Genomic DNA, 27292 nt, shown 5'->3' on the forward strand with positions numbered 1-27292 from the left:
GGAGCCACCCAGGCGAGGTCACACACACACACACACACACACACACACACACACACACACACACACACACACACACACACACACACACACACACACACACACACACACACACACACACACACACACACACACACACACACACGGGGCAGCAGAGACAGGAAAACAGATTGTGACATTAGCAGGAAGCGTTGTATAAAGCTGTGCTTGACTTACATCCGTGTGCTGGACTGCATTAGTTCCCCAGCTGCAGGTACACAGCCACATGAGACCAGGCTATAGATTAAAACATTAGTCCTGGGAAGTTTGCAGGCTAATGTACCATGCTACTGCAAAACGATGTGTTCAAATCAAGGTTCTGGCGTAATGTCACATGTTATCTATAATGCATGCTGTCCGTTTAAGAAGAAAGAGCCTTTATTGTGGAGGGGTGGCCATCGGCTCGGGGACTCAAACGCAGCTTCTGGACTCAGTTGCACTTCTAAAACTACTAAAACTAGACGGTCAAATATTTCTACTACGATGAACGACTTGTTCTGCTCAGACAACATCTCAAACACCAGTGAGGCAAGATGTTGTTTCCCTGACAGCAGAATGACGCGGCACATTTTTCTCCCCCCTTGCAGCGACTGCACTTTTTGCTTGATAAAAAGAAAACGTAGCGAAGAGCCCCGGGGACTGAGGGGGTTGATATCAGGGTGAGTGGTTACTATTGATTATGGCCTAATAGAACCAGACTGCCCCCAGCGGGGGAGCTGTGGGGCTGTGCAGAGCTGAGGCCGGCCACCTCTCTGGAGCATCAATCTCAGAAGCATGTGACGCACACACACACACACACACACACACACACACACACACACACACACACACACACACACACACACAGAAGTGAGTGATGGACGCCGATGGTGTTCTCAAACTGAGGAAAAAACATTATCGACACAGAGCTGAAACCTCGTGTGGAGCGCATTAATAACAATAACTCCCGTTTGTCATCATACACAACGGTCACACCCAGAGATTGACCCACAAATGCAGAAAAGGTGAGTCATGAGACGCGACATTTATCAAGATAGATTCGTCATATCACATAACTGAAAATTACATATTTTCCAAATTAAGGGTGTGGCCTTTAGCCTGGAAAAATACTCAGATTTCAGTAGTCTTTAGAGCAGGTAAACAGTCAATAACCACTTCCTATTCAACTAGTTTATTAATGTAAAATGTTCAATACAACAAAAGAATGAAAATGGCTTAAATCAGATGAAATGTGTGACGAGCAAAAGGAGACTAGCATGTTGATTAGTCTCTTGTATTAATGGGCCTTTATTTTACCGTCCCATGTTTGTGTTTATAAATGATCTTATATTGTGACTGGATCATCAAAGGTCCCCTCTGTCTTTCTTTTGGCTTAATGCGTTGAAGTTAACGCACAACATAATGAAGAAAAAGGGCAAGCAGCAAAGCACAGAGGCAAAGATAACGGGCCCGTTTCTCTGGGAGGAATTCTAAAGGCCGTAAAGTTTTTGGACGTCGGCCCAGATGGGTCTATAAAATGAGCGAGCAGCTGACCCAAGTCTGCGTCCAGACACCACCCAGTCTGTTTAACGGTCTCACAGCAGCCCTGATGGGACCACAGCTTCTCACCTAACATTCAAATCTGTAGAATCAGTCGCAGTCAACCAGCGAGAGCCACAACCGAATGAAGTAAAAGACTTCAGTACGAGAGCAACAGGTTCCGTCATTAGGAAAATCAATGTCGTCTCTCCACAGCTCTGTGGAGCTAATTACAGTTTCCTGTTCCCCCATTAAACTGCCTTATCCTGATCCTTGGTTAACAAGAAGCAGATTAGCATCATTTGGGTTTAGCAACAGTAGTGCGACAGCGATTTACAGTTTATATTTAAACAAGTTGTCGACAACCTTGACTGTGAAACAGCTAAACCCAGTGTTTGTCACAACACGTGTTTAAGGAGATTAAGAAAGAAAAGTCCAGCATGTACTTAAAAAACAAACTAAAACCGGACGCTGCTGAAATCATAAAGGCATTTAAAGTTAAGCCTCTCTCACACACACACACACACACACACACACACACACACACACACACACACACACACACACACACACACACACACACACACACACACACACACACACACACACACACAACCACAGAGCAACAAGGCATTAGTATAACTTTTTAACACTGCAATGAGAAGCTTAGGTCCAGCCACAGTGACGCTTTATTGATCCACGCAGAGCGATTCTCTCTGCTGCTGCTCACAATGAGACAGAACACCAGCTCTAGCTGCGTCTCATTCACAGCTCGGACGTCTCAACGATGAGGACGTCTGGAACGATGGCACACCAAAGGTTTGCCAGGCTTATGCAAAAGATTGCTCGGTCACGCTGCCACCCTCTGCACCCGTCCTCAATAACAGATGAGTGAAGCTGGTGCAGGGCGAGCCGTGAGCCAGCGGACTGCCCACGGCTGGGTTCTGTCCCATCAGTCACGACTGCAGGAGAATTATATTTGGGCAGCAGCTGTGCCGCTCTCTCCGTTATCTCTATTTCACTCTACACCCAAGCGGCACTAATTGGCAACACCGGCACTCGGGGCGGCACAGTCGGCTTGACGGGGTTGTCGTTCAACACTGTGTACACAATAATGGTCCTCATGTGTCCACAATAGCAGAACCTTATTCAGTTATGCCACACTTGTTGTAAACTTTGCGCTGTATTCAGTCTCTCTGTTTTTTCTTCTTGCTTTCTTTATGCTTCCCCAAATTGTGCTCATAAAAGACAGACAAAGATGTTGTGTTGTTGTGGTTAAAGTCATGGCGCTGTTAGATCGCTGCTAGACCGCCACCGTGAATACAGGAACGTGCAGCAGAGTAAACTGTTTGTTTTTGAAAGGCTACATGGATTGAAGCAGAATATTTAGATAGATTGTGAATTGTGTCTCCGGTCCAGAGATATTTATAACTGTGCACGTCTCTCTCTTCAGCATTCGGACGCTTATTTCCGATGTAGTTTTTCTTAAAGCAGTATCGTCAGTAATCCTTTCTGAACCAGGAAGTGACTGCTGTACGATCAAGAGGACATCAACAACGTCTTATCATCAAAGCACATCAGCTGCTCGTCGTCTTTGCTCCCGTCTTCCAGGCTCCTCCTTTGACAACAGTACCGTTCAAATCTGCCTTCAGCCAAACGACTATTGTGCCGTTTGGGTGTGAGCTGAGCGAGCTTCAGACGGATGAGGGGGAAGAGATAAGGGGAAGCCGTGACGAGACGTATCACCGAACACCACCGGACCCCCCCAGAACCCTTAGTCAACAGGAAGGAAACGGGAGAACAACGGCGCATTACGTCACAGCTGGACTTAAAGTAACCGCGGTGAAAGTTCGCTGCAGAGGTGTGCGAGTGTTTGAGTGTGTAACTGTGCGTCGTCCTGGCCGGGTGTCACTGGGAGTTGGCCGTACAAACCTCCTATAAACCTCCTCTTTGCTGTCACAGACTAAATGCGGAGGCTGACACACAAATGGTTCTTTGACACAGAGATAAAGAAACGTGTGATTACACACCCACAAGAGAAGAATACCTCTTCTACAAAAGGCCATGACAACTGCTGACTCATCACATCTTTGTTGAGAGCCTGCATGACGCTGGGATATTTGTTTTTCAAAATCGAAATACGTGCCTGTAGGTATCGGGCAATATTTTTCTCTCAAATCCCGCAAATTGTGTGAGAAGTTCAAAACATAAACCACAGAAAAGTAGGACATCCTTGCCCTTGAGAAGCTGGAACCAAAGAATGTGTGACGTTGTTTTTGCGATTTGATTAAAATAATTGATTTACTGAGAAATCTTTTCAGCACTAAAGCAGAGAATACAGACCTGTGGGTGTACTGGCTGGAGAGGAGCATCCTCCATTAACATATCAAATGAATGTGCACCGGTACTTCTGTTTTTGTTAGCGGTTAGCAAACACTAACGGTGAGCCGTAGGTGTGCTGGTATTTCAGTTAGCCGTTAGCCAAACACACTAACGGTCTAAAAGCAATAACAGTGAGCAGACTGTATCCACCTCGCTGCACAGCTCTGGCTGCAGGTCGGCGATGCACTCAGCTGTGTTATCGCTAAACGCTGCTACCAGTCAAGGGCCAGTTAACGCAGGCAGTCAATAGCAATATAAAAACAGGTAATAATAGGTGTTGTGAGGAAGTGTGAGTCACCGCAAACCGTGTGAGGTCCTTCACCACACAGCCATAGCCGGCCACCCAAAACTCTCTCTCACACACACACACACACACACACACACACACACACACACACGCACACGCACACGCACACGCACACGCACACACACGCACACACACGCACACGCACACACCCTTCTCCCAAAGGCTTCCTCTTCAGGCCGTCATCCAAGACAAGATGCTCAATCCCAAACTTCAAAATCCCCAAAATATTCTGGGGGAAACCTCAGTGTTCCGATCAGACGCTCAGCCAACAGACTTGTTCTCCTCGTGCTCCTCTCCAGCTATTTAAAATGCATGTAACCCTTATTCTACAGTCAAGCAGCAAACATCAAAATAGGTCATGTTCACAAACATGCTTGATGTCTATGTGAACCACTAGTGTGTGAGCCATCTCGCCCGTGTGCTCCCGTTCCTGCATCACTGAAGATGGGGGTTGGAGCTGAGACGAGGCAGAGAAGAGAGGTGTTCTGGGTAGAACCTCCTCTCTTGACCGTTTCATCAGCCGCTGCAGTGAGAGAGGGGGGGGGGGGGCACAGAGCCAGAGAGACGGCCTCGATTCAGCAAAATACCTTGACCCAGACTAAACAAGACACGACCCAAGCAAGGACTCTTCCTGCATGGAGAACGTAAAAGCAGCCGTCTCTGTTAATGTCTGTTAATGCACCAAAACGTCTACTAGTCATCAATAATAAAACCAATGCATCAGTAAAATGCAGGAGGAAGAGGAGAGTCAAAGTGCTGCATGGCTGAACAGACCAGGAGGGTTTTCTGTTAACTAGTAGCGACATGTTTGATAACAGAAACACAAAACCCACAGTAGCTGTAATATCAAAGTCTTTTCAGTTTTAGATACTAATCATTTGGAGCCCGACACTGAAGTTGTACAGACACCTGTGGAGAAGTCAGAAATCAACAGATCATTCAGCCTTTCTCCAGAATATTTCCAACACCTGGACAGAATTCACAGTAATGCTAATCGCATTCATTGTGAGCTCAAAAAGTAACAAATGTGAGTCATCAACAGTGCACAGATTTATTCTGTAAGAGAGACTGAAGGTGAGAGAGAGAGAGAGAGAGAGAGAGAGAGAGAGAGAGAGAGAGAGAGAGAGAGAGAGAGAGAGAGAGAGACAGAGACAGAGACAGAGAGAGAGACAGAGACACAGAGACACAGAGACAGACAGACAGAGAGAGACAGAGACAGACTTATTTTTACAGTCAATGGAGCTCGTTGACGTCTGGCAACAGAACATCAAGATTGACGTTCTTAAATTCATAAATGTTGGTTAAGCTCCTGTCGAGGGTTTAGTGCCCGGATGATTTGATCAGTTGCTCAACACTCAGTGAAGCGTCGCGCTGTAGAGGAGACACAAACGGCTGCTGATGTGCAGCTAGAGCGCACAAGGAGCAGGTTAATGATTAATCAATTATCAATCTGAATACATCATCAGAGTGAGATCAGTGCAAACTACAGCACCTTGATAAGAGCAGCTCATAAGACTCGACCACACAGTTTATCATGTGGTGTTAAAATGTAGATACAGCCGAGCCACACAAACCTCACAACTTGAACAGTGTTGAAGCTAAAACATTGTTCATATATAAAATAAGCTTCACATCTGTGACGAGCTGTCAGGATATAAACATGAACCGGTAAACTTCAGATGCCGGTGCTGCTGTGAGGCCTTTTGTTTCCCCCTCTTTGTTACGTAAACAGCTCAGCGATGAAGAGGTCAACTAGAGTGTGCATTAAAAAGTGACCCTCGTCTTCATTCCACAGAGCCTACAGTAAGCAGGAGGCTTTAACGTACAGAGGAGCTCCATGTTCATTCATACAAACAACCTTTTTAAATTCCAGGAGGGATTACTCGTCCTAATGAGCTGTTGGGACACTCTCTGTTGCTGGGGCAGAGACGACGGAGGTCAAAAGGGCATTTAGGCTACTTAAACGTTCATCAGTTCAAAGTTAGACCGCAGGAGTGAGTGTGTGTGTGTGTGTGTGTGTGTGTGTGTGTGTGTGTGTGTGTGTGTGTGTGTGTGTGCGCTGAAGGTGTGATCTTCTTATGCACAATCTGTGGGAATGACTCAGGAGGACGAATGCCCCAGTGAGCACCGGAGCAGAGATGGTTAGAGTGCAGTGTGCACAAAGCCCTCACCGAGAACCCATCGTCACCAATTCATTTTTTAACTATTGGCTCTGGATTCCATTAACTAGCCTCTTTCCAACAGGCTCGTCCTCCTTCCTCTCCAGCTGGCTGGAGTGACACTGGAGCTGCAGATCTGGCCTCTGGGTCTGGCTGCCTTTTGCTTCCCAGGGCGTCTTAATGCCAAATGGGCTTTAACCAGTGACCCACTTGAGCATCTCCAGCTTTTTTGTTTCCCCCCCCGTCTGACAAGTCGATCCAACGAGATGGCCGTTAAACTACGCTCATAAACACACGAGCGTCCTTATTAAAAACACGGCTCTATCTAATCTGCCAGTCCAGCAAAAATCTGGTGTTTGGGGAGTGAAGACATTGACCTCGTGAGGATTCCCAAACTCTCCAGTAAACACCGGCAGCTTCACATCGCTGCCATAGCATCACCGGCCGCTCCGCGTTCACGAGCCGAGAACCAGATTTAATCTACAGAGCGACAAGCTCGCTGCCAAATACCAGAGAAGAGTGCACAAAGTACAGAGCCGGTGCTGGCTGAAACGGGAAGCTTCCAAAAGTTTAACAAAATGAATTCCGGTGAGCGATGATAAAATGAGACACGGCAAACAGAAAACACAAGAAGTCACAATAGTCATCTCTCTCTCAGATTAAGCCAACATCCTCGCCTGTGCCAGGGCCATCTGTGTGAGGCCAGAGGCAGGGAAGAGGGCCGAGTGAGAGAGAGAATAAACACGGAACCAGATTACAATTTCCAGGAGGAAAGCCATGTGACCACTGGAAGGAGGGAAAAACAGTGGAAAATCACAGAGTCCCGTCTCCTTCCTCCTCGTCCTCCTCTGTCTCACAGCACAGCTCCCTGCGCTGGATGAAGACGCCACCATGGACACGCAACACCGAGGAGCAAACACGCACAACACAAGCACCTGTGCATGCTTGAAATAACTTCGGGTGCAATCCTTAAAACTAGTCGATACTCGCGCTATGCTGTTTGGAGATGACCGAGGCGATGTGGCGTCTTTAAAGCGACTCCTTGTATGACTAACAACGACATCAAGCATGCTGGTAAATCACACAGGAGCTACGAACTCTAAGAAAGCCAATGAAACGTGTCCTTCACTACCTGCTCAGACTTACAACTCTAAACCTGGTCTGAAACATGAACTGGACCTTTAGTCTTTCAGAATATCAATCTGAAGATATTTTGGGTTTTTTGACTGTTCATCAGACAAAACAAGACATCGGAGGTGAAGCTTCCGTTAGCATCGTTAGCTGTGACCCACTGGCTCAGCCGTCGCCATGTTGAGAGCCATTGAGAGTCAATAGAATGCTCCCGATCTTACGTGTAGCTCCTTTAAAGCCGTGGGTGACGTCATTAAAAGGTCTCATTTTGTCCGACCACAAGTCCAAAATCCAAAGCGACTCAATTTACTGTAACGTAAGAGACAAGGAAGTCAAAATTCAGCACCATGGACAGTTTAATATTGAACTTCTTGCCATAAACCACTTAGCAGGGTCAACCCACTGGACGGCCATCTTTATAACGGGTTCATCGACACGAGTTCACAAGCGGTTCTGATCAACTACTAAAAGGAAGGTACCACATGAGACCTTATTGATCCAGGCACACAAAGTCTCAATTAATGGTTCTGATCCGCTCAGCTATAAACACACGAAAGAGCAAATAGATGAGAACATGCCGGTGAGAACAGGAGCATTCTGTGTCGTGATTAACGGCCGTCACCGGCTGTCCACTAGAGGGAGCACTAATGTGTCACCAGGGGACAATAAAACAGATAATCGCTTCCTGTTCCACATGTCATCATCCACTGAGCAGCGGATGAAGTCGGTCTGCGTGACATCCTCACACAGATGAAGTCATCGTGTCTCTCAGCACTACCTCACCTCCAACAGGAACTTATCTTCACAAGTTATTTCCAGTGATAAGGAGCTCCACCGCCTTGCGATACTAATCGAACAAAACGGGCTCAGTCAGATGCATTTTTTTGTTTTTCCAGGTTGCTGACGCAGCATGTTTTCAGAACCGTAGGAATTAGTATTCACACCGCTCCCAGTGGCTTCCTGTCTGCCGGCACACACACACACACACACACACACACACACACACACACACACACACACACACACACACACACACACACGCGATCTCCTGCACTGTCCACCCTAATAACTGTGTCCACTGACGCTCCATCACTGGAGCAAAAAAAAAAAAAGACATCGAGGACGGTTGAAAGTCTCAACTATGTTAATCTGGACGTTGAGAGAATAACTAATCACGGTAGAAGTTATCTGTCTTTGAGTGGGGCCGGTCATGCTTACAGTAGTCCCCCTTAAGCCTCCTGGGAGACAGAGAGAGGTAATCCCTGCTGCAGTCTCAAAAGGACAGAAATAATTAGTTAATACCGCCGCACAGTCTAAGCTGGTGATTTTCCTCCGTCGGTGTAACGCAAGACAAGGTAGACTCTCCTCTTGTGCAAAAAACCTGCTGATCACCATTAGTGGTGGTACGCGTCTCCACGGCAGCAGATGTCAATCACCCCCCCCCCCAACCATTTAAACATTTCTGTGGGAATGCATGAGGCGGGTTCCCAGAAGACATCACCATTACACCAACCATTGTGTGTGAACCTCCACCCACAGAGAGGGAGTGTCAGGCATTCCTCCACAAACAATTGTGGAGATAGTTGTTACTTGAAGGGTCTCCCACGCCCATTTGCAAGAGTAAGACAGGGTGTAATATGTGGCTGCTGAAGACACTGCTTGGGTGTCACAGAGACAAGATTGTACATCACGGTTTATCAAGTACTCTACCTGCAGCTCACACCAGGCCACCTCGACCCAGGTCTCGGTGTCCAGGCCCTTGTAGACGGTCTTGAAGGACCCTCTCCCCAGCTCTATGTCAAACTTGAGGAACCTTCCGCCTGGTGACGTGGAGACCGCTTTCATCTCCGCCTCCTCCTCGTTCTCCTCGCTGGACGCCTTGGCGACGGACGTGAGGTGATTCAACGTATCATCTCCGCTTTTATCCTTCTCCTCGTCGGCACTGGCGCTCTCCGTGGCGCTGTCCTTTTGCCCACCTTGGCTTTCGGTGCTGGAGCCTTCTTCCTGTATCCCGCAGCTGGCCCCCCGCGTCCTGTCCACTATTGTCCGCAGGTTTATGTTCAGCATCTTGTTCCTGTTGTCGCACTCGGGCGCCGCTTCGAAGGCCTGCTCGTCCGTCTCCGAGAACCACAGGCTCCTCCTGATGAACCTCTGGTGCACGTTCCTCTGGTAGCTGCAGGACGGGTACGCACTGGGGTCACCGCCGCCCCTCACTGCCTCCGAGGCCACAAGGTTGACGTTTGCGTCGCCCTCGGCCTCGTGCATGTTCGTGGGGAGATCACGCTGAGAGTTGGGCACGGACGGACGTTTCGGTTCCCGGTGGGCCTCGGTGTTCGAGTTAGCCTCCGGCTCCATGGTGATTTTTTTTTAAACAAAAAGTTCAGTCACTTTGGTTTCCAGGTCATTCGTGCCATGGCGAGACTTCCTCCCGAACGTGATTTAGAGGCGAGTACCTGCAGCGTCAACCAGGTGGCGCAGTTTGACAGAGGGCGGTGGGATGGGTGGCGGACGAGATCTCATCCGATATCAGGAGCTGCAGAAAGAAACGTTGCCAGTCAGTGAAACACAAATACACACAGTTCCTGTTGTGTAGGACAACACGCATTGTGTTTGAGTTAATGGGAAGTCGGTCATTACAGGAGTTTAAGACAACAAGCTAACAATAGATAAGCTAGTCCTCAAAACATTTGTATTACACTGAACCAAGAGAGGAGACACGACTTACCTCCTTACCTCTGCTCGAAGAAGGAAAAACGACCAAAAACAACCTCACGTTATCGATACCCGACACGGACAGAACCTGCCAGGTCCAGCGTTGGGGAGAAAAACCCAAATGGCAAAAAAGGTTGACTTTAAAAACGCCCTATCTGCTCAGTGTCCCCGTTTTCACGCAAAAAAAAAAAAAAAAAGACACGCAAACAAATCCGGGGTGAACTCTGCGCTAAGGGAACACAGACCCCCATATTGATGAGAAAACCACGTCGAGTATGTAGTAGGTATCTCCTTTAGAGTCCTCGCATCCTCTCTCCTCGCGAGCAGCAGCAGCAGCAGCTCGCGATGCCTGAGTCTTCTGCCGCGACGCCGTGCGCAGCGTGTAGTTTAAAGACCACTTTGAGACACGGGAATTTTCCACTTTCTCCGGCAATTCAATTGTACGTTGACAAACAGTCATTCGCTCGTCAACGTCTCTGCTCAGAGACCCGGTGGGGGGGTTTCACAAAAAAGACGGCGAGGCTGCACACGAAAATGTGTGTTTCTCATTCAGCCCGCTTTTGGTTCCACGCCCCTGGTAACGACTGGGAGGAACCCGGCCAATCACGACGCACGCCGGGGACACCAGCAGCGAGCGCAACTCAAAAACTGCTGTGTGACACATATATATATATATATATATATATATATATATATATATATATATATATATATATATATATATATATATATATATATATATATATATATATATATATATATATATATATATATATATATATATATTCCTCACATGAAGAGACCAACAAAGACTGTATGCATGTGAATGATTCAATACATATAAAAAGATACATGACTCATTCTTGCAAAAAAAAAGCCTGTTATTGTCTGTAAAAAAAACAACACTTCACGCCCAACTCACGTGTCTCTGCGTCTCACTCAGAGCTCAACAGCCTAATGTGCAAAAATGAGGTGTTGTTGTGGCACATAATAAAATAACTGCAGTCTGCACGGGTCTCTGCTACTCTGTTAGCAGGCTTGCAGGTTTGCAGGCTTCCCCCCCCCGGGGCTCTTTGCAGCTCGATTTCTCAGAGCTGCAGCCTGCAGCTGAGGTGCAGCACCACACACATGGGAAACACGATGAGCACCAGAAACAGGGGAAGTGGGACTGAGGTAAGACTTTTGAAACCCAGAGAAACAGGTAAGCCTTTCAAGATGAGGCTGTTTCTTTATGTGACCCTTTTTTTAAAAATAGAATAGATTGGTGTTTCCTTGTGGGGTTGCAAAACTTACCACTGCAAGAAAGGAGAGATGAATGGATGCAATAGCTCTGTGTCCACAAAGGGGATTTTCTTTCTCGCTGTCATGCAAACTACTGCATCCAAATCCAACCACAGGGAAATCCAACAAGTGATTAACAAGTGTGGACAGAAGGACCCGGACAAATGAATGGGATTCAACACAGCAGTCATGTAGATACTAAAGTTGTCAAGCTTACATGGTTGCATTTTTGTTTGGACTTTGTTGTGTTGTTGCACTTGTATGTAAGGTGATCATGGTAAACTATCCAGCCTCTGTGGTTTCTGCATTTTCACTTCTTCTCATATTACATGTCATCTATTGTATATGTAGGGGGGGAAAACTGTGCATAAGCTTTGCAGAACAGAAATGAAGCATATCCACACAAACATAAAACACACAAATCAAATAAAGAAAACACAAACAGAGATCTTCACATCTGTTTCAAGTGTGCAGCGTCAGACGATATTCTGGTTCAGTTGACGACTTGAAGCATTGTTGGCACCTGAGTGACCTTATAAATAATGAATACACTCCTTTGTTTCCACTTCACCGGCCAGCATGCTCACACACACACACACACACACACACACACACACACACACACACGCGCGCTCACATGGTTTTACTTTTACACAATGTCATCCTATCCCGTGTGCCACCACAGGGAGGGTTTGTTGTGTTTTATGTGGCGATTGAAGTTGCCATTTGACAAGTAATTACAACATAGTTCAGATGCAGTTTTTACAGGGCAGGGAAATGGGCTTTGTCTCCATTGTCACTGTGTTTATTGGGCCATTTCATTTCAGATTGATGTGTGTGTGTGTGTGTGTGTGTGTGTGTGTGTGTGTGTGTGTGTGTGTGTGTGTGTGTGTGTGTGTGTGTGTGTGTGTGTGTGTTTGAGGAAGAGAGAGAGAGAGAGACAGAGAGACCCTGGCAGCCTACTTCCCTTTGACTGTCAGAGCTCAAACAGATGCAGAATGTAATACCCTTACGCTCAATAAAATGAGGCAATTGGTCCCATTTACAATGTGTCTCCCACCAGCGTGAGTCAGTAAGAATGGAGTCAATCCATTGGTCGTCCTGTGGAGTGAAGATCTTATATGCAGAACCTTCCACAGGCCGAAACCTGAGACCAATCAGATTCTGAGTCAGACGTCAGCACATTCCTGAGCATGTCCCTTTCTTCTCTGCTAATCAGTTTGTAGGTTTTACGCTGCAACTTTCTCCGGAGGGAGAAGGTGTTTCAGTCTCCGGACAGCCATGTTGTCCTTTGCACTGTAAGGCTTTAAACCTAAAAGCCCAACAGAGAATCATGGAAATTAGATTTACAGTCGGGTCGATCCTCATCTGGAGGAGAGAGAGAGAGAGAGAGAGAGAGAGAGAGAGAGAGAGAGAGAGAGAGAGAGAGAGAGAGAGAGGCTGCTGATACGACGTGATGGATGGAAAGCAAAGAAGTGCTGATGTATAAGAAAAAGGATGAAAAAACAAAACAAAGGAGGGGAAACTCACCCGTGCAGTTATACGTATATGCAAGCGGCAAGTTCAATCAACTAAATAGTGACTGCAAGGTGTCCCCGTGTCCAGAGTGTCCTGCGTTGTTGCTGCAGGAGAGAGCAGAGTGGTGCAAAGCCATCGTCACGACATGCGCTCAGAGTAACCGACGCGCAGCTATTCAGCTTAGCGGTGCCCAGTTAATGTTAAGGATGTGGGGAAAGTTTAGGATTAGACGTGCGAGTTGAACGAGTTCCTTTCTTTTGCTTGGACGCGAGCCAAAACTTTAGTTGGCTTTTAAATATACGCGATAAAAAAAAGAATGATGGTTCAATTAAGATTTAAGTTCAGTCTCAGGGATCTAAAAGCAGGTAACCCTACTGCACTATGAGGCAGACGTAAAGATGTTTATTCATAATGGGAGGCAACTTTATACTCACCGGGGTGTGAAAGTGCTCCGGATGTAAAGAAGCCGTTTGGTTTGTTTTCTGAACGCTGCATGAATTGGCACCGGTTTAAATCTCCTCCCAGATCTCTCCCTGAAGTACCTCCAGGCCCTTTGGTTTGTCAGCCCAATTACTCCTCTCCAGTCCACCGTTCAGCTGACACCCAGCAGTGATCAGGCATTTTCAATTTCCTCCCTTGACTGGAGAACAGTTGCCTAGACCCACTCTGACAGGGGTTCCCAGGCAGCGGCCCTTCATCGCGGGACACGTGTCATGTTCCAAATACGGATCATGGAACTGGATCTGATGTAGATTAACTCTGGTCAATTCTATGCTTCCTGTTATTTGGAGTGGCAGAAGTTGGACCTTTCAACCATTTATGAATCGTTTCTGTTTCTCCATATTCTTCACTATCCATTACTTTCAGCTCTGCTCACTTGCTAAACAGCTTTCACACACTCTCGATTGCAACATGCTAATGTCTTACGACTGACTCAGAGTCTTACTGGTACGTTCACTAAAGATCAGCGTCACTAAATTGTAATGTGGCTCTTTATTCCTTTTTAACAAGGTCATGTATCTCTTCATCAAATCATCGTTTCTGTTGATTTTAGTTGAGTTGATTAGTTGAACTTTCGTACCCGGAGGAAAATGCTCAAGTTCTGTTTCATTACTCTACCACATAAACGTTCAATGACTATGATCGTCCCTATTATATCTGTTTCATGCATGTTCTTTGTGCTCTGCTTTAAAATCTAATAGAGGCCTACATATTAAAAATATCTTATTCAAACATAATGTTTAAATTGGAAAATATTGCATGTTTCCACGTTATTTATTTATAGTTATAGCGTAATATTGGTGACACCTGATCTGATTCTGCAGAGAGCAGGTTGTGTTACATGTTATTGTGTGAAACTATCTGCTGTTCCACAGTGGCACATTGAGCTGAGAGTAACAACAGAACTTTTATCTTTCTCTGTCCTCCCCTCCCTCCTCCTCCTCCTCCTCCTCCTCCCCTCCTCCCTGCTCCTCCCCTCCCTCCCTCTCCGTGGTCTGTCCCCTGAGTCTTCTTCAGACAAGGAATGCAGTGTGAATAATTCATTCCAAAAATACACCATTGAAACCAAAGTACAGAGTGATCGACTTAATGAGTACCTTTCGTTTAGATTGTGCAAAAATAACAATGGATCTGTAACGTTTCTCAAACAGGAAAACTAAAGTCAGTGCAAACATGGGTTGTGTTTTTCAATTTGAAGCGTAGATCCAACTGGAAGCCTGGATCAGATGCATTCTGCAGTGTCCAGTGTGACACTACGGCCTGTAGTCCCTGTCCGTCTGCTCCTTAGCTGCTCCTCTGCTTTGATTAGCTGCTACATGGTCTCACCCACACGACAGCCGGATTAATCTCGACAAGAAGCTCGGACTGACTGAGTAGGTGGCCTTGAGCCTTGGCCCGGTGTGCACAAAACACTAAAACAGAATATAAAGCTTCACAGTCCAGCCGCTGTGTTTCTAGACTGCCCGTCTCCTGTGCGCTCACAACAAGCATTATCTCACCGCGGTCTGTTGACTCGGGGATAAAGCCCGTGTCGGTGTTTGAGAGCAGAATGGCTGACCCCGCCACGTCATGACGGTGTGCCATTTGTGGTACAAATCGCAGTCACAAGGGCTCTACGCCGCTCCATGCTGCATTCCCCCGTTGGACTGCAGAGGGGGGGGGGGGGGGGGGGGGGGACCTGTATTTGAAGAGCTGCTTAAATTCCTTGTTATGAGGTCTATTCCACTGGGTGTTATGGCTCCGAGTGAAAAAGCAATTTGGAAAACGCCCACTGAAGGTGTTCGAGACGTGTTCTCGTGAAGCTGTGCCAAATTATAAAATCTGAAGCGAGAGGATCGCTGCCAGATGAGGAGCTTGGAGCCAGCGACACGTGCAATCCACGTCCTGCAAAGCAATGTCTTATTAAGAGAATCAAACACGGCCCAGTGGTTAGCACAACATCACAATCAATATAATTACTGCGACCAGAGTACCAGCTCTTCTCCATCGACCACACCTCCTACAGTCGGGACTTCCCCCTCATACATCAGCGTAACCACGGCGGCTCGCCTGCTGTGAATCCTAAACACGTTGTCGTTCAGCTGTAGCTGTCCTTGTGGCAAATTAGAGGGTGCAGCTCCTCCTCTGTCTCTATCTCCGGAGCGGTGGGAAGACAGCTCAGCTCGGAGACAGATAAAGGTGCCATCTGGAACCCAAAATAGTTCTTCAGAGTGAAGCCATAGAAGAACCGTTTCTGGGTCCACAAAGAACCTTTCAGACCAAAGGTTCTTTACAAATTGTTTACAGAACTTCAAAGAACAGGAAAAGGTGCCTTAAAGAGGCTTAAAAATGGTTCTCTGAGGCACCATTTGTGGTTCTTTGAAGAACTTAAACTACTTTCACATCCCCCACCATCCACTCACTCAAACATGAATGAAGAACCCTTTAATATCCCAAAGAACCGTATGACAAACATGCAGAATCATCCAATAGATAGAAGGGTTCTCTAGTGGGCGACGGTTCTTCGTGGAACCACACAGCCTTTTAAAGAACCAGCTAAGAACCGTTATTCCTCTGTGTGTGTGCTTTGGTTAATCCCTGACAAACTGTGCTCCCTGCAGCTGCAGGTGGGGGTGTGCTGTGAGAGGCTTCAGCGTCGAGGAGGAGCTCGTCAGCGCTGCTGATTACTTTATGTCAGGCCTTGACGAGGCCGAATCTTCCTCTTCCTCTTCCTCTTCAGTGCTCAGGTGTGAGACGGGCGTCGCTGAACAGCAGCTCCAAGTGGGCGTTCATTCAGCAGCGGTGCTCCGAGGGAAGATGCATTTCCATCATTTTAAAAAGAGAGTGATTTCTTATTCAGCAACCGCCGGCCCAGTGGTTCACGTCTTTCTCTTGATGGAGTAGACACACACACACACACACACACACACACACACACACACACACACACACACACACACACACACACAACCGAGCAGATCTCTTATTACATAACCATCACCCACGCAGGAATCAATACGTTATAGAATTCAAAGCCAAAGATTCGATTTTTTTGGTTGTCACCTCGTTCATCACTCACAAGATGGATTCAGTCTAAATCACTGTCCTCCTTCCTGACCTCCTGCTATGTAGAATATGTAATAGAGTAAATGCATTCTGTTCTGTGCTCAAATATACAGAACAAACACAAATGAAAGCAGCATTAACGAAGAAAACTGCTGCTGTAAAGAAAAAAAAGAGCCGCTCTGGGTTTTACTCGGTGCAGTCGTGCAGCTCAATCTGTCTTCCTGCTCCGACAGACGGGGATATACGAGCAGGAAATGACCGATGGCTCACAGCATCACCCGCCTCCAGCGCGTCAGACACACCGCTTTGATTCGATAGAGTCAACAAGTACAGAGGGGTTCGCAGCAGCGCATGCTCGCAGAACAAGAAAGAAGAAAGCGCGCCGACTTGTTGGCGTGTTTTAATGGATCCGTTGCCATTGTGTCGGTCTCTCTTCGCCGTACTAATGGCTCTGTTTTCAAAGGTCACTCTTGTGTAATGGCTGCTTGTTGTGCTAATTAGGTCAGAATGATAGCCAGACCCCCGCCATCAACGCACAGGAAGCAGAAAATGACTGCTTTAGTCGCATTGACACGCCGCACGGCTCTCTGTTTATCTCAGAGCTTTCTTCTTTCAGGCGTCTCAGAGCCGTAAACATCATCTCTCCCCCCCCCCACAGACCTCCAGTCCAGATGCTGGGCCCAGCAGCCCGGCCCCCCCTCTGAACATGAACCACTACGCCAATAAGAAGAGTGCGGCGGAGAGCATGCTGGATGTGGCTCTGCTGATGGCCAACGCCTCCCAGCTAAAGGCCGTGCTGGAGCAGGGGGAGAACTTCACCTTCTACACCCCCATCATCACCCTGATCAGCACGTCCCTGTGTCTGCAGGTCGCGGTCGGGGTCCTGCTGGTCTTCATAGGTGAGAAAACAAACAGAGCCCCGAGTCCTTTTGGTGACAAAACAACAACAAGCCCAGAGGCGTCTTCCTCTGCTTCACACCTCTCAACCTCCACTCAGCCCTTTTGTGCGTCCCTCAAGCAAGACTCACCCAACGTCAAGTCCACTGACTCCTGACAAACAGCTCATTACCAGTTGGTCTCCAGCTGTAGCCATGGCAACCGGGCCTGACACCAGGTCAGAGTTCACAAGGTTTTTTTTAGTGCTGCCGTCAGCACCCGTGGGAGTGGAGGGAGGGAGGGAGGGAGGGAGGAGGTTACCGCGCTGCTGTGGGCGCCTGTAAATGTGTCAATAAGTGCCGGCGCTCATGCCTATGCATGTCTTGGAGTAAATAGAAAGGAAATAAAATACATGAAATAAACAAAAGGAATCATCTGTTCACAGATCACAGAGACTCTGAGGATGTCTGCATTCTAACGGCCACATCCAGGCCTTTCAAGAACGGCCGCATTAAGACGAGAAGATGAGTTAGGACGAGGTTTACCGGCGTAAGTTAGACTGCAGCACATTTTACTCTGACCAGGTCACACTGACTCTCCTCATCTCTAGGATGAGTGCATGCGACTGGTGGCAGTGGTGGAATGTAACTAAGTACTCAAGAGCAAATCCTGTCAATAGCCATTAAATGTCCATTTTCGCCACGTTTTTCTTTTGGAATAAAATGTTCTATAAATCAAGCTTTGAATGATAGATGAACAAACCGTTCAGTAAAAACCTCCAGAACAAAGAGAGGAGTGAAAGTGGAACGTTTGGTGAACGTGAGAGCTACTGGAGTGGAGATGTCTGGATCAGAGTCTGAGAACAAGTCCTTTAGAGAAAACGGCGTTTAAAGATTTATTTAGTGAAATGACCATTTAGAAGACACTCCAGGAGAATAATGAACTACTAGATATCACCATGAAGCTTCCCCAGACGATTACTCACCTTAAACACGTTTTCTGAAATGTTTAAATATGCAAATGAGGCATTATCTTATGGTAACTTTTGGTGAATTAAGGAGAAATAGATGAAGATAAAGAAGTAAAACAAACAGCTCCATGTGTGTTTTGGATGTTTTCTTTCCACTAGTGTGAATGAAGACGTGTTAAAGAATACAAATACACAATGAGTGCATGAAAGAAGGATGTTTTACTCTCAGTTCACAAAAAAAAAGGCATAATAGCCGTGATTAATCATCATTATGATAATCACTCATAATTGACTGTCAAATTAGATTTTCACATGTTGTTGTTTGCACTGTGAAAGATGTCAGAACGAGGGTCATCACCCCCCCCCCCTCACTCTTCATCACTCCTTTCTTTCCTCTTCCTTCATTTTCTTTGACCGCTGTGAACCCCGCTGCTCCTCCCTCTCCCGTGGATCCAGCTCCGTCTAATGGAGCCGGTGGAGCGTGATGTGAGCGGCCTACATACCGCCGACCCCCCCGACCCCACCCGCTACCCCACCCCGGGCAGATCACACACACACACACACGCAGCCAAGAAGGGTCCTTACACAGTTTAACCTTTTGATAATCCCCCCCACCCTCCCGCGCACACACACACACACACACACACACACACACACACACACACACACACACACACACACACACACACACACACACACACCATGTGCCAGTGGAGTCGCAGATAAACTGTAAACCTCCTACACACACATTTACCTGAAATCTAGCTTCATTTAACATTCAGTCAACATCGTTTTATGTCATTTTCACAACATGGATTACTTGTTTTTTTGCATCATGTTGATCATAGTGTTAACAAAGCACACACACACACACACACACACACACACACACACACACACAATGAAGTGGATATAAAGGAAATACAAGCTTCCCTCGATCAGCTCACTCTTCCCTGTATTGTTCTTTGTTTATTTCTCTGTGCTCTGTATTTGACTATATTAGTCCTACCAAACAATAATCATTTTCTAATGTATAACATACTTTACCACTACTTTTCTGAACGTTATATCCGTCTTGGTACGGTACCCAAACAAGCACATGGAGCTAATTGTGTTTTATTGACATTAGCTCCACTATGAATTGTTTACGGTCTCACAGAGGCCACTGGTATATGTAAAGAAACAGCAATAATCATTTCACAATCAACCAATTCATCCTTACATTTATTGTTCTTTTCTTCTGACCTTGTTAAAACACAAGTACCACAATGAGAACCCTTCCTTATAAACACACTGTGATAGACTTATGCTGAATTTGGGAGAGTATTGAGAGTATTGAGGGTATTGAGGGTATTGAGAGTATTGAGGGTATTGAGGGTATTGAGGGTATTGAGAGTATTGAGAGTATTGAGGGTATTGAGAGTATTGAGGGTATTGAGAGTATTGAGAGTATTGAGGGTATTGAGAGTATTGAGGGTATTGAGAGTATTGAGAGTATTGAGGGTATTGAGAGTATTGAGGGTATTGAGAGTATTGAGGGTATTGAGAGTATTGAGAGTATTGAGGGTATTGAGAGTATTGAGAGTATTGAGAGTATTGAGGGTATTGAGAGTATTGAGGGTATTGAGAGTATTGAGGGTATTGAGAGTATTGAGGGTATTGAGAGTATTGAGAGTATTGAGGGTATTGAGAGTATTGAGAGTATTGAGAGTATTGAGGGTATTGAGAGTATTGAGGGTATTGAGAGTATTGAGAGTATTGAGAGTATTGAGAGTATTGAGGGTATTGAGAGTATTGAGGGTATTGAGAGTATTGAGGGTATTGAGAGTATTGAGAGTATTGAGGGTATTGAGAGTATTGAGGGTATTGAGAGTATTGAGGGTATTGAGAGTATTGAGGGTATTGAGAGTATTGAGAGTATTGAGGGTATTGAGAGTATTGAGGGTATTGAGAGTATTGAGGGTATTGAGAGTATTGAGAGTATTGAGGGTATTGAGAGTATTGAGGGTATTGAGAGTATTGAGAGTATTGAGGGTATTGAGAGTATTGAGGGTATTGAGGGTATTGAGGGTATTGAGAGTATTGAGAGTATTGAGGGTATTGCTGTGTCACAGATATGTAGAGCGGATGAATCCCTCGTATTGAGACATCAAACAGAAGTTAAGAAACATCTACAACATTTCATCAGTTGTAATAATGATGTCCGTATTAAACTCTCATAAAATGTAAAAGTTTATTTTGGAGTTATTAAAAAGAGCCTCGGGTCTCCAGGAGCCGAATCACTGAGTTATTGTTGATATTAAATCTGTGTACAATGATGTGGCTCCAGTCCCAGAATCAAGTAGATTGCTGATGTTTAATTACACATCCAGTGGATGTGTGCGTGTGCGTGTGCGTGTGTGTGTGTGTCGTTTTTTTATGTATTTCCTGGTTTTGTCCACAGTTCGTTGGAACCTGAACGATGAACAAAATCAGCGGAGGCTGAACACCATGGAAAACTTGGCCACAAGCCTGGTTTTCATCATTGTGGTGGTCAACGTCTTCATCACGGCCTTTGGAGTCCACAGGCCGAACCGTGGCGACTGACCGCGAACACACACACACACACACACACACACACACACACACACACACACACACACACACACACACACACACACACACACACACACACACACACACACACACACACACACACACACACACAGGTATTCTCTGTTTCTGCTGCTCACATGTATTCTTTATGCTCCTCTCTTTCTCCATACAAAGGTAGCTTCTCTGCTGCCTTACTATGCAGTTGTCTCCTATAGACATCTACGTAGTCAGCATGTTTTTTTCCGGGTCCCCTCCTCCCGTGACCTGACCCTCACATTCCCCTACCTGACCTACAAACACACTGACCTCTCCAGGCTCTCAGAGAAATTTCCAACGGAAAAAAACAACAACAACTCACACGAAAACTGCTCGTTCGCCAGAAGATCATTGTCCTGAACAGCGACCAGGAGACAAAGGGGTCTGCTACGTCATGTTGGTCCTCGTGGACAAACGTGACCTCACGCCGTCTGCCTCCTTTGCTGCCCGAGAGTGACCCCGAGCACCGGCCAGACACAAACGCACACCTACACACACCTACACACACGCACAAATGCTGACAGCAGGACAGGCTTCAATTTTTAATTGCGTCGATGACGTTCGAGCGAGATGTCAGGGCTCTTTTCCAGACAGCACGGTTTTGGTTGTGCCACGACTCCCCTGCGCGCCGAGCTAAAGCTGGAGTGCGTCTGTGGCTCTCTGGACCCGGCAGCTGGTGAGTCAGAGTCAACACGGCACAGGCCCCGGCAGAACTGCTTGTTAAAATGGAAGCCTTAATTAGACCCGCTGTTCCCAGCGATGTCACCGACGCCCCAATTAGAGCCCCGAGCAAATGCTCATTTAATACTCTTCGGTGGTTTTGACACAAGAACACCAAAAAAACAACAACAAAAAAAGCAGTTTGAGCCGGTTCCTTAATAAGGCGAGCGTCCGCTGAACACCTGGAGAACGTTCACGCCGTAGTTTGTGTTCACCGTGACAAAGCACCTCTTCAGATGACGAACCCGACGTCACGATCTGATCCCTTCTCCTCCTCCACAACTATCATCAGTAACCGTGGAAACAGCCAGACGAAGAGCCAGATTGATGACACACACACACACACACACACACACTCAGGGCAGATCTGTGGACTGATATATATATATATACACACACACACACACACACATAATGTATGCCCATGGCTCCTATCACTGCTGGCTCCATGAAGCTGAACATGACTACAGGGGTCCACAGCATCAGAGGATGCTGGTGATCATCAGGGCTATCAATAGCTCTGTGGATACCAGTAACTGAACAATCACCCCGGTGACAATTCCACCTCCCCCACCTCCCCCCTCCTCACAACTCCCCCTCTCTCATCTGTTGCTCCATCTTTGCAGAGAAGACAGATGCTCGGCGCCGTGGATCTCCTGAGATCAGACCCCTGAGCTCTCCTCCACAGCGGTCCTCTTCGAGGTGACCCATTATCACGACGAACACTCCAAAAAGGGGCTTCAAGCGAGTATGAAATGCATCACAAGTCTTCCTTCGGCGGGTAGCAGCGTGTAATGTAGCATTTAATTAAGTTGACTTTGCTCATTCAATCAATGAAATTGTCGTTATTAATTAATGAAGTCCGCCTGTTGCTCCGGTTTGTCATTGTTAGAGAACACCGGGACGTTTTCCGTCATCCTCGTTTCCCCACTTTGGTGGTGTGAGCGAGGCAGCAGTGCCCTCTAGTGTTCATGCTGCTCAACCAGTGAGATGAATGATTCACCTCCTGCTCTCAGAGACACAAACCCAGAGAATCACTGCTCCGCTCTTCTATTTGATGCTCATTAACGGTCCACATTTCTGTCTGTTTCTTTCTCACTTCTTTTGTCGTACGAGATTAAAAAGATAAGATACAACTCCATGTGATGTCAAAATGTGCTTTAATTGAGCAAAAAATATCTATATATATAATAGTGCAATCAGCATATTCTTCAACAGCTTCTTTATCACAGTATTAGAAGGCACTGAAAGTGTGTGAGCGGTGGAAATGTGTGTGTTGTGTGTACGAGAAACTGAGCTGCAGAATGTGTAAACATGCACAGCGCTGTTAAATGCCCAATTAGACCTCCTGTGTGTGTGTGTGTGTGTGTGTGTGTGTGTGTGTGTGTGTGTGTGTGCAAGCATGCGCTTGATTGACACCTCCTTCACTATTCTGTTGGTTTAGTCGTGCCTGTTAAGGCGGGACAATTTAATCCCTCATCATTCATATTGAGAATGATGAGGGATTAAATTGAGATCGTTTGATATCTTTAGTATTGTGCCATGAATTACACATGTGATTTTTATAAATGTATAAGATCATTTAGCATTTTGTCGCAGTAACATTCAGTTTTGTGTGAAAGCGCTCAGTGAACCACATCGTTCGGCTCAATGTACGTCACCAACATGGCCGTCACCCTGGATTTTCACGGTCTTATACAAAATGGGACTTTTATTTTTTACGTGCAAAATTAAAATTTGACATCATGTGTGTAATTTATGGCACAATTCAAACAGGATAACAAAAAAAAAAGAAGATATTTGTCTCTCGCCTTCGACTATTGTTAATAATTTCTCCAGAACAAGGTTCTGTAGCGGAGGACCCCGTGAAGGGCAGGACTCCGTCAGTTTGTTCTGATGAAGCTCCACCGAGCTTCAGACCGAGCAGAGGTCTAATCAGCAGAGAGATTGGAAACAGCTCTGTGTGTGTGTGTGTGTGTGTGTGTGTGTGTGTGTGTGTGTGTGTGTGTGTGTGCAGTTACACTCAGTTACACTTAATACCACGCTTCACCTTATCTGAAAATATGATGGGAATTATTATTGTTCTGTGCCGACAATAAATCCAGCAAAGACTGATTCATTTCAGCTGTTGGGGAAGTTGATCAGGCGTTGCTCACGAATGCGTGCCACTTCCGGCTCTGTGTAAACGAGTTTGGCACGGCAAAGTGGCAAAGCGGCACATTTCACGGCTCGCTCTTCTCTCAGCGCTGCTTCTGAAGCGTCTCACTTCTTCTGCTTTCCAACATCGGCGTAGGAGATGAAAACGTTTTTAGCGCCTTTGCTGAATCCCGCCGCAGAGCCGTGAAGAAACGGACCGGTACCCCTCAACGTCTCACCCTCTGAGGGCAGAAAGAGCGCCAACAAACGGGCTGAAGGAGTGGTTTACATATGAAATAGAAGAGGTAGCTTTGAGTGCTTCTGGACAATACTTCTGCCTCTTCCTGTACGACTTACCTCCGTAATAGTAGAGCATCGCTGCACCAACCGCGAAGCTGAAGCAGCTCACGAAGAACATCGATCCTGCAGGAGGAAAGAGAAGAGAGAACGATTTCATCAGTGACCAATGAATATCCGATCGGCATGCTAAATGAGCTTAGTGGGTTGGTGCCTTCTGAATAAATGATATGAACTTAAATAAAAGTGAAATGTACACCGACACATGCAGAGAGTCAAGAGTCCAGCGCGGCTCTGTGCAGAGACAGACGTCTTGTTGTTCACAGGCTGAACAAGGAGTGACGTGCACGACTGGTGATCGGGAGTCATCACCGATGAACCCATCTCCTCACCTTTGACCCCGCGGATGAGCCTCCGACCGTTCAAAGGAATGCGGGACAGAGGAAGCCGTTCGGGGGTTTACGCATCGGCGTAAACTGACCCACAAAGCCAGAGTCCTGGATGTAATGGGATGATGAATGGCGAGGCGGCGCGGAGCAACGGGGCCCACATTCTGATGCTCGGGGGGGTTAAAAGGGTTCGGCAGACAACTATGTTTGTGGAAGAACAAAGCGTAGTCGGGCTTAAGGGGCTTATGAGGGGATCAGCGAGGGGTCCGGAGGCACACCAACTGTAAGAGACCACCGCATCGACAAAGAAGACAGCCGAGCAGCCAAATTACACTCCTACAGATGCAGAGTGACGAGTGAAGGCTTTCCAGCACATTAACTACAAATCATTATTACGTCACACTATTTCACAAAGTCAGTTGAGAATGACTTCCTGCTGATCCCAGTATGCGTCTGTAAAGACTAGACACCTTCTGTAAACAGGTAATCCAGCACAATGCCTTCAAACTGAGGAGAGCATAGAAACAACTAAAGGAATGAACACGTTTACTGTCTGTGAAGACCAGACGCCTCAGTCAAAAACATCCAAAACACACATTCAGGTGTTTATTTGACTACTTTGTAGATTTGCGTCTTCACTTCGCTGTAACTTTACGATACAAATCCTTAAAGGACGGTTTCTCTCAATGAGTTTTATTCTCAGACTCTGATCCAGAAATCTCCACTTCTGCAGCTCTTACATCCAAACTTTACTCTTTCATTCCTCTCTGTGTTCTGAAGGTTTGTTCAGATATCATTCATAGCCGGATTCATACAACATTTAACACTAAAAACCTGATCCTGAACTATGGAGCGGTACACAGAGATATCCAAACCTCTAATAAGTCAACTAAATGAAACGAGAATGTTGAAGCTGGTTTTATCCAACGTTCAGATATCTGCTCTGGAAACAGTTGCATCATAAACAGAATCCTCTTATGATACACGTATTGACTGACTGTACCTCTGTCGTTCAGCACGTATCTCTGCGGGTGGATTGCCACAGTGGTCGTCCATGTTGGATCTTCTAGAACAGAGAGCAGAGAGAGGCGGTTAACGGGGGAACCCCTCGCTTTAAACACCAGCCTGTGTGACAGTCCAGACCGCACACCCTGGCTTCCTCGTGAGTCTTGGACAGGATGTAGAATAAGCGAACAAAAGGCCAAGACGGGGGCAATTACACAGCGGGGGATCCGCCGTCACGGGACAACCGGGGACTTCAAAGACACGGTGCACCTGTGGGTAAACCTTCTACTACGACCATACAACTAGTGTAAGAAGAGAGGAGCCTTTGAGCTTTGATGTAGACTAACACTTACGTTTAGACCTATCTTATATTGTCACGGTAGTCTGTGACTCTCCTGTACGTGTAAGGTTATATCAACACTACACTACTGCCAGACATCACTGCCTCTTAAAAACACATTTAGGTTCCTAAAGGGTTCCTGCTCAGAGTCAGATGCTAAGGTCTCTGCGGTCGCCTCAAACGGACAAACTGGTCTAGATTGGACCTTTTCCGTTTCACTTTTCATTTTCGTTCTCCCGCACGCTCGGCACTGTGGAGAAGCTACAGTTGGTTGCAATCTGCAGCCTCACCACTAGACGCCGCCAAATCCCACACACCGCACCTTTAACATACAGCAACAACGTTAACAAAGTTTGTTTGCCCCTCCCTCCTTTTTGGGGTTTTTCCACAGACACTAAAGAGTTTCTCGGGATCAGACGTGACGCTGCGTAGACATGTGACACCTGTTGGAATGAAACCGGGCCGTCTGTACCTCTGTGTCTAGCTCTGGATGGAAGGCTGGCGTAGACGTTCTCAGCGAGGATGTGAAGTCCTCTGTAGAATTCATGACACGCCTCCTCGCCCTTCCCACGCAGGTAGGTCAGCAGCTCAGCCAGCCTCACCTCGGTGGGAACGCTCAGGTCCCTGAACTGCAGGGAGACCACATGCTGAATCAAATCACTGAACACACCGGTTTACCTGAAACACTCTTCTTCTGGTCCTGGTCTGAAGCCACTGGGATGAAAAAGAGCATTATAAGTCACTATAATGAGAAACTTATCAAAATAATGATTTAGCTTCTAAAAAAGAGAAACTTACTCAACATTCTGACTTAATATCTCAAAATAATGAGTTAGTATCTCAGAAATAATGACTTAAGTAAAGATATTAAGAACACTTCTCCTTGTTTTTAGATCGATGAGACACTAAGTCATTACTTTGAGATAACTTCTCATTAAAATGACTCACAGGATCTGTTTTTTCATCACAGTGACGTTAATTGGCTTCCAGAAACAGAAAGACATGATCATTTTCAGAACCGGATGTTTTTTGGTTTGGTTTTGTTGGAACGGTGTTAAAGGTTATCTGCGGTGACCCTGTGGGCTTCCTTGTCGCTGAGTATCTGGGGGTAGATCCGGTTCAGCTGCAGCACCAGTCTGTCGACCAGTTCGGTGTCCATCCTCTGATCCGAGCAAAGGAACCGGGCGTCCCTCTGGAGCCGCTCGGGGTAATCGTCGACGTCTAGTCGAGATCGATAGAAAGGACAACAGAGGAGAGGACATGAGTATGGAGGTGATATCAGATCAAATGCTCTCCAACAGACACACTTTAGTTCATCTTCATGAAGGCATCACAGAT

At 46.5% G+C, this 27292-nt stretch overlaps 3 protein-coding genes across 6 annotated transcripts in view; 1 reads left to right on the forward strand and 2 right to left on the reverse strand.

The window, feature by feature from the left end:
• Window positions 1-10798, reverse strand: part of LOC137886894 (serine/threonine-protein kinase WNK2) — a 38614-nt gene extending 27816 nt beyond the window's left edge. For all 3 annotated transcript variants that reach the window (XM_068729566.1, XM_068729565.1, XM_068729564.1), the window contains exons 1-2: window positions 10259-10798; window positions 9244-10066 (exon numbers count right to left, since the gene is read on the reverse strand). In XM_068729566.1, the coding sequence (XP_068585667.1) occupies window positions 9244-9888 (645 nt within the window). In that variant the 5' untranslated portion in view covers window positions 9889-10066; window positions 10259-10798. The remainder of the gene's footprint in view (window positions 1-9243; window positions 10067-10258) is intronic.
• A 615-nt stretch (window positions 10799-11413) lies between these two features.
• Window positions 11414-21022, forward strand: LOC137887011 (ninjurin-1-like). Its single transcript, XM_068729768.1, has 3 exons — window positions 11414-11418; window positions 17249-17489; window positions 20880-21022. Exons 2-3 carry the CDS (start codon window positions 17297-17299, stop codon window positions 21020-21022), a joined length of 336 nt encoding a protein of 111 aa, XP_068585869.1. The 5' UTR covers window positions 11414-11418; window positions 17249-17296.
• Window positions 21023-22930: 1908 nt separating this feature from the next.
• Window positions 22931-27173, reverse strand: LOC137886999 (caspase recruitment domain-containing protein 19-like). 2 transcript variants are annotated; one of them, XM_068729751.1, is made up of 5 exons: window positions 27030-27173; window positions 26427-26583; window positions 25613-25675; window positions 24281-24346; window positions 22931-24165 (listed from the first exon to the last, which is right to left on the reverse strand). In XM_068729751.1, exons 1-5 carry the CDS (start codon window positions 27111-27113, stop codon window positions 24050-24052), a joined length of 486 nt encoding a protein of 161 aa, XP_068585852.1. In that variant the 5' UTR covers window positions 27114-27173; the 3' UTR covers window positions 22931-24049. The 2 variants fall into 2 exon arrangements, with proteins under 2 accessions (XP_068585852.1, XP_068585851.1); XM_068729750.1 differs by having other exon boundaries at window positions 25613-25672; window positions 27030-27160.
• Window positions 27174-27292: the final 119 nt, after the last annotated feature.

This window comes from Cebidichthys violaceus, unplaced genomic scaffold (assembly GCF_023349555.1).
Source record: "Cebidichthys violaceus isolate CVI_PGR_0920_01 unplaced genomic scaffold, fCebVio1.0.p SCAF_47, whole genome shotgun sequence".
Taxonomy (NCBI): Eukaryota; Metazoa; Chordata; class Actinopteri; order Perciformes; family Stichaeidae; genus Cebidichthys; species Cebidichthys violaceus.

What these genes read in the sequence shown, in the direction of transcription:
- LOC137887011 (XM_068729768.1), top strand. Translation starts at nt 17,297, where the DNA reads ATGAACCACTACGCCAATAAGAAGAGTGCGGCGGAGAGCATGCTGGAT. An exon ending in GGTCCTGCTGGTCTTCATAG is followed by an intron (nt 17,490 to 20,879) that starts GTGAGAAAACAA and finishes TTTTGTCCACAG; the next exon opens with TTCGTTGGAACCTGAACGAT.
- LOC137886999 (XM_068729751.1), bottom strand. Translation starts at nt 27,113, where the DNA reads ATGGACACCGAACTGGTCGACAGACTGGTGCTGCAGCTGAACCGGATC. An exon ending in GCGACAAGGAAGCCCACAGG is followed by an intron (nt 26,584 to 27,029) that starts GTCACCGCAGAT and finishes GTCTCCCTGCAG; the next exon opens with TTCAGGGACCTGAGCGTTCC. An exon ending in ATCCAGAGCTAGACACAGAG is followed by an intron (nt 25,676 to 26,426) that starts GTACAGACGGCC and finishes TCTCTGTTCTAG; the next exon opens with AAGATCCAACATGGACGACC.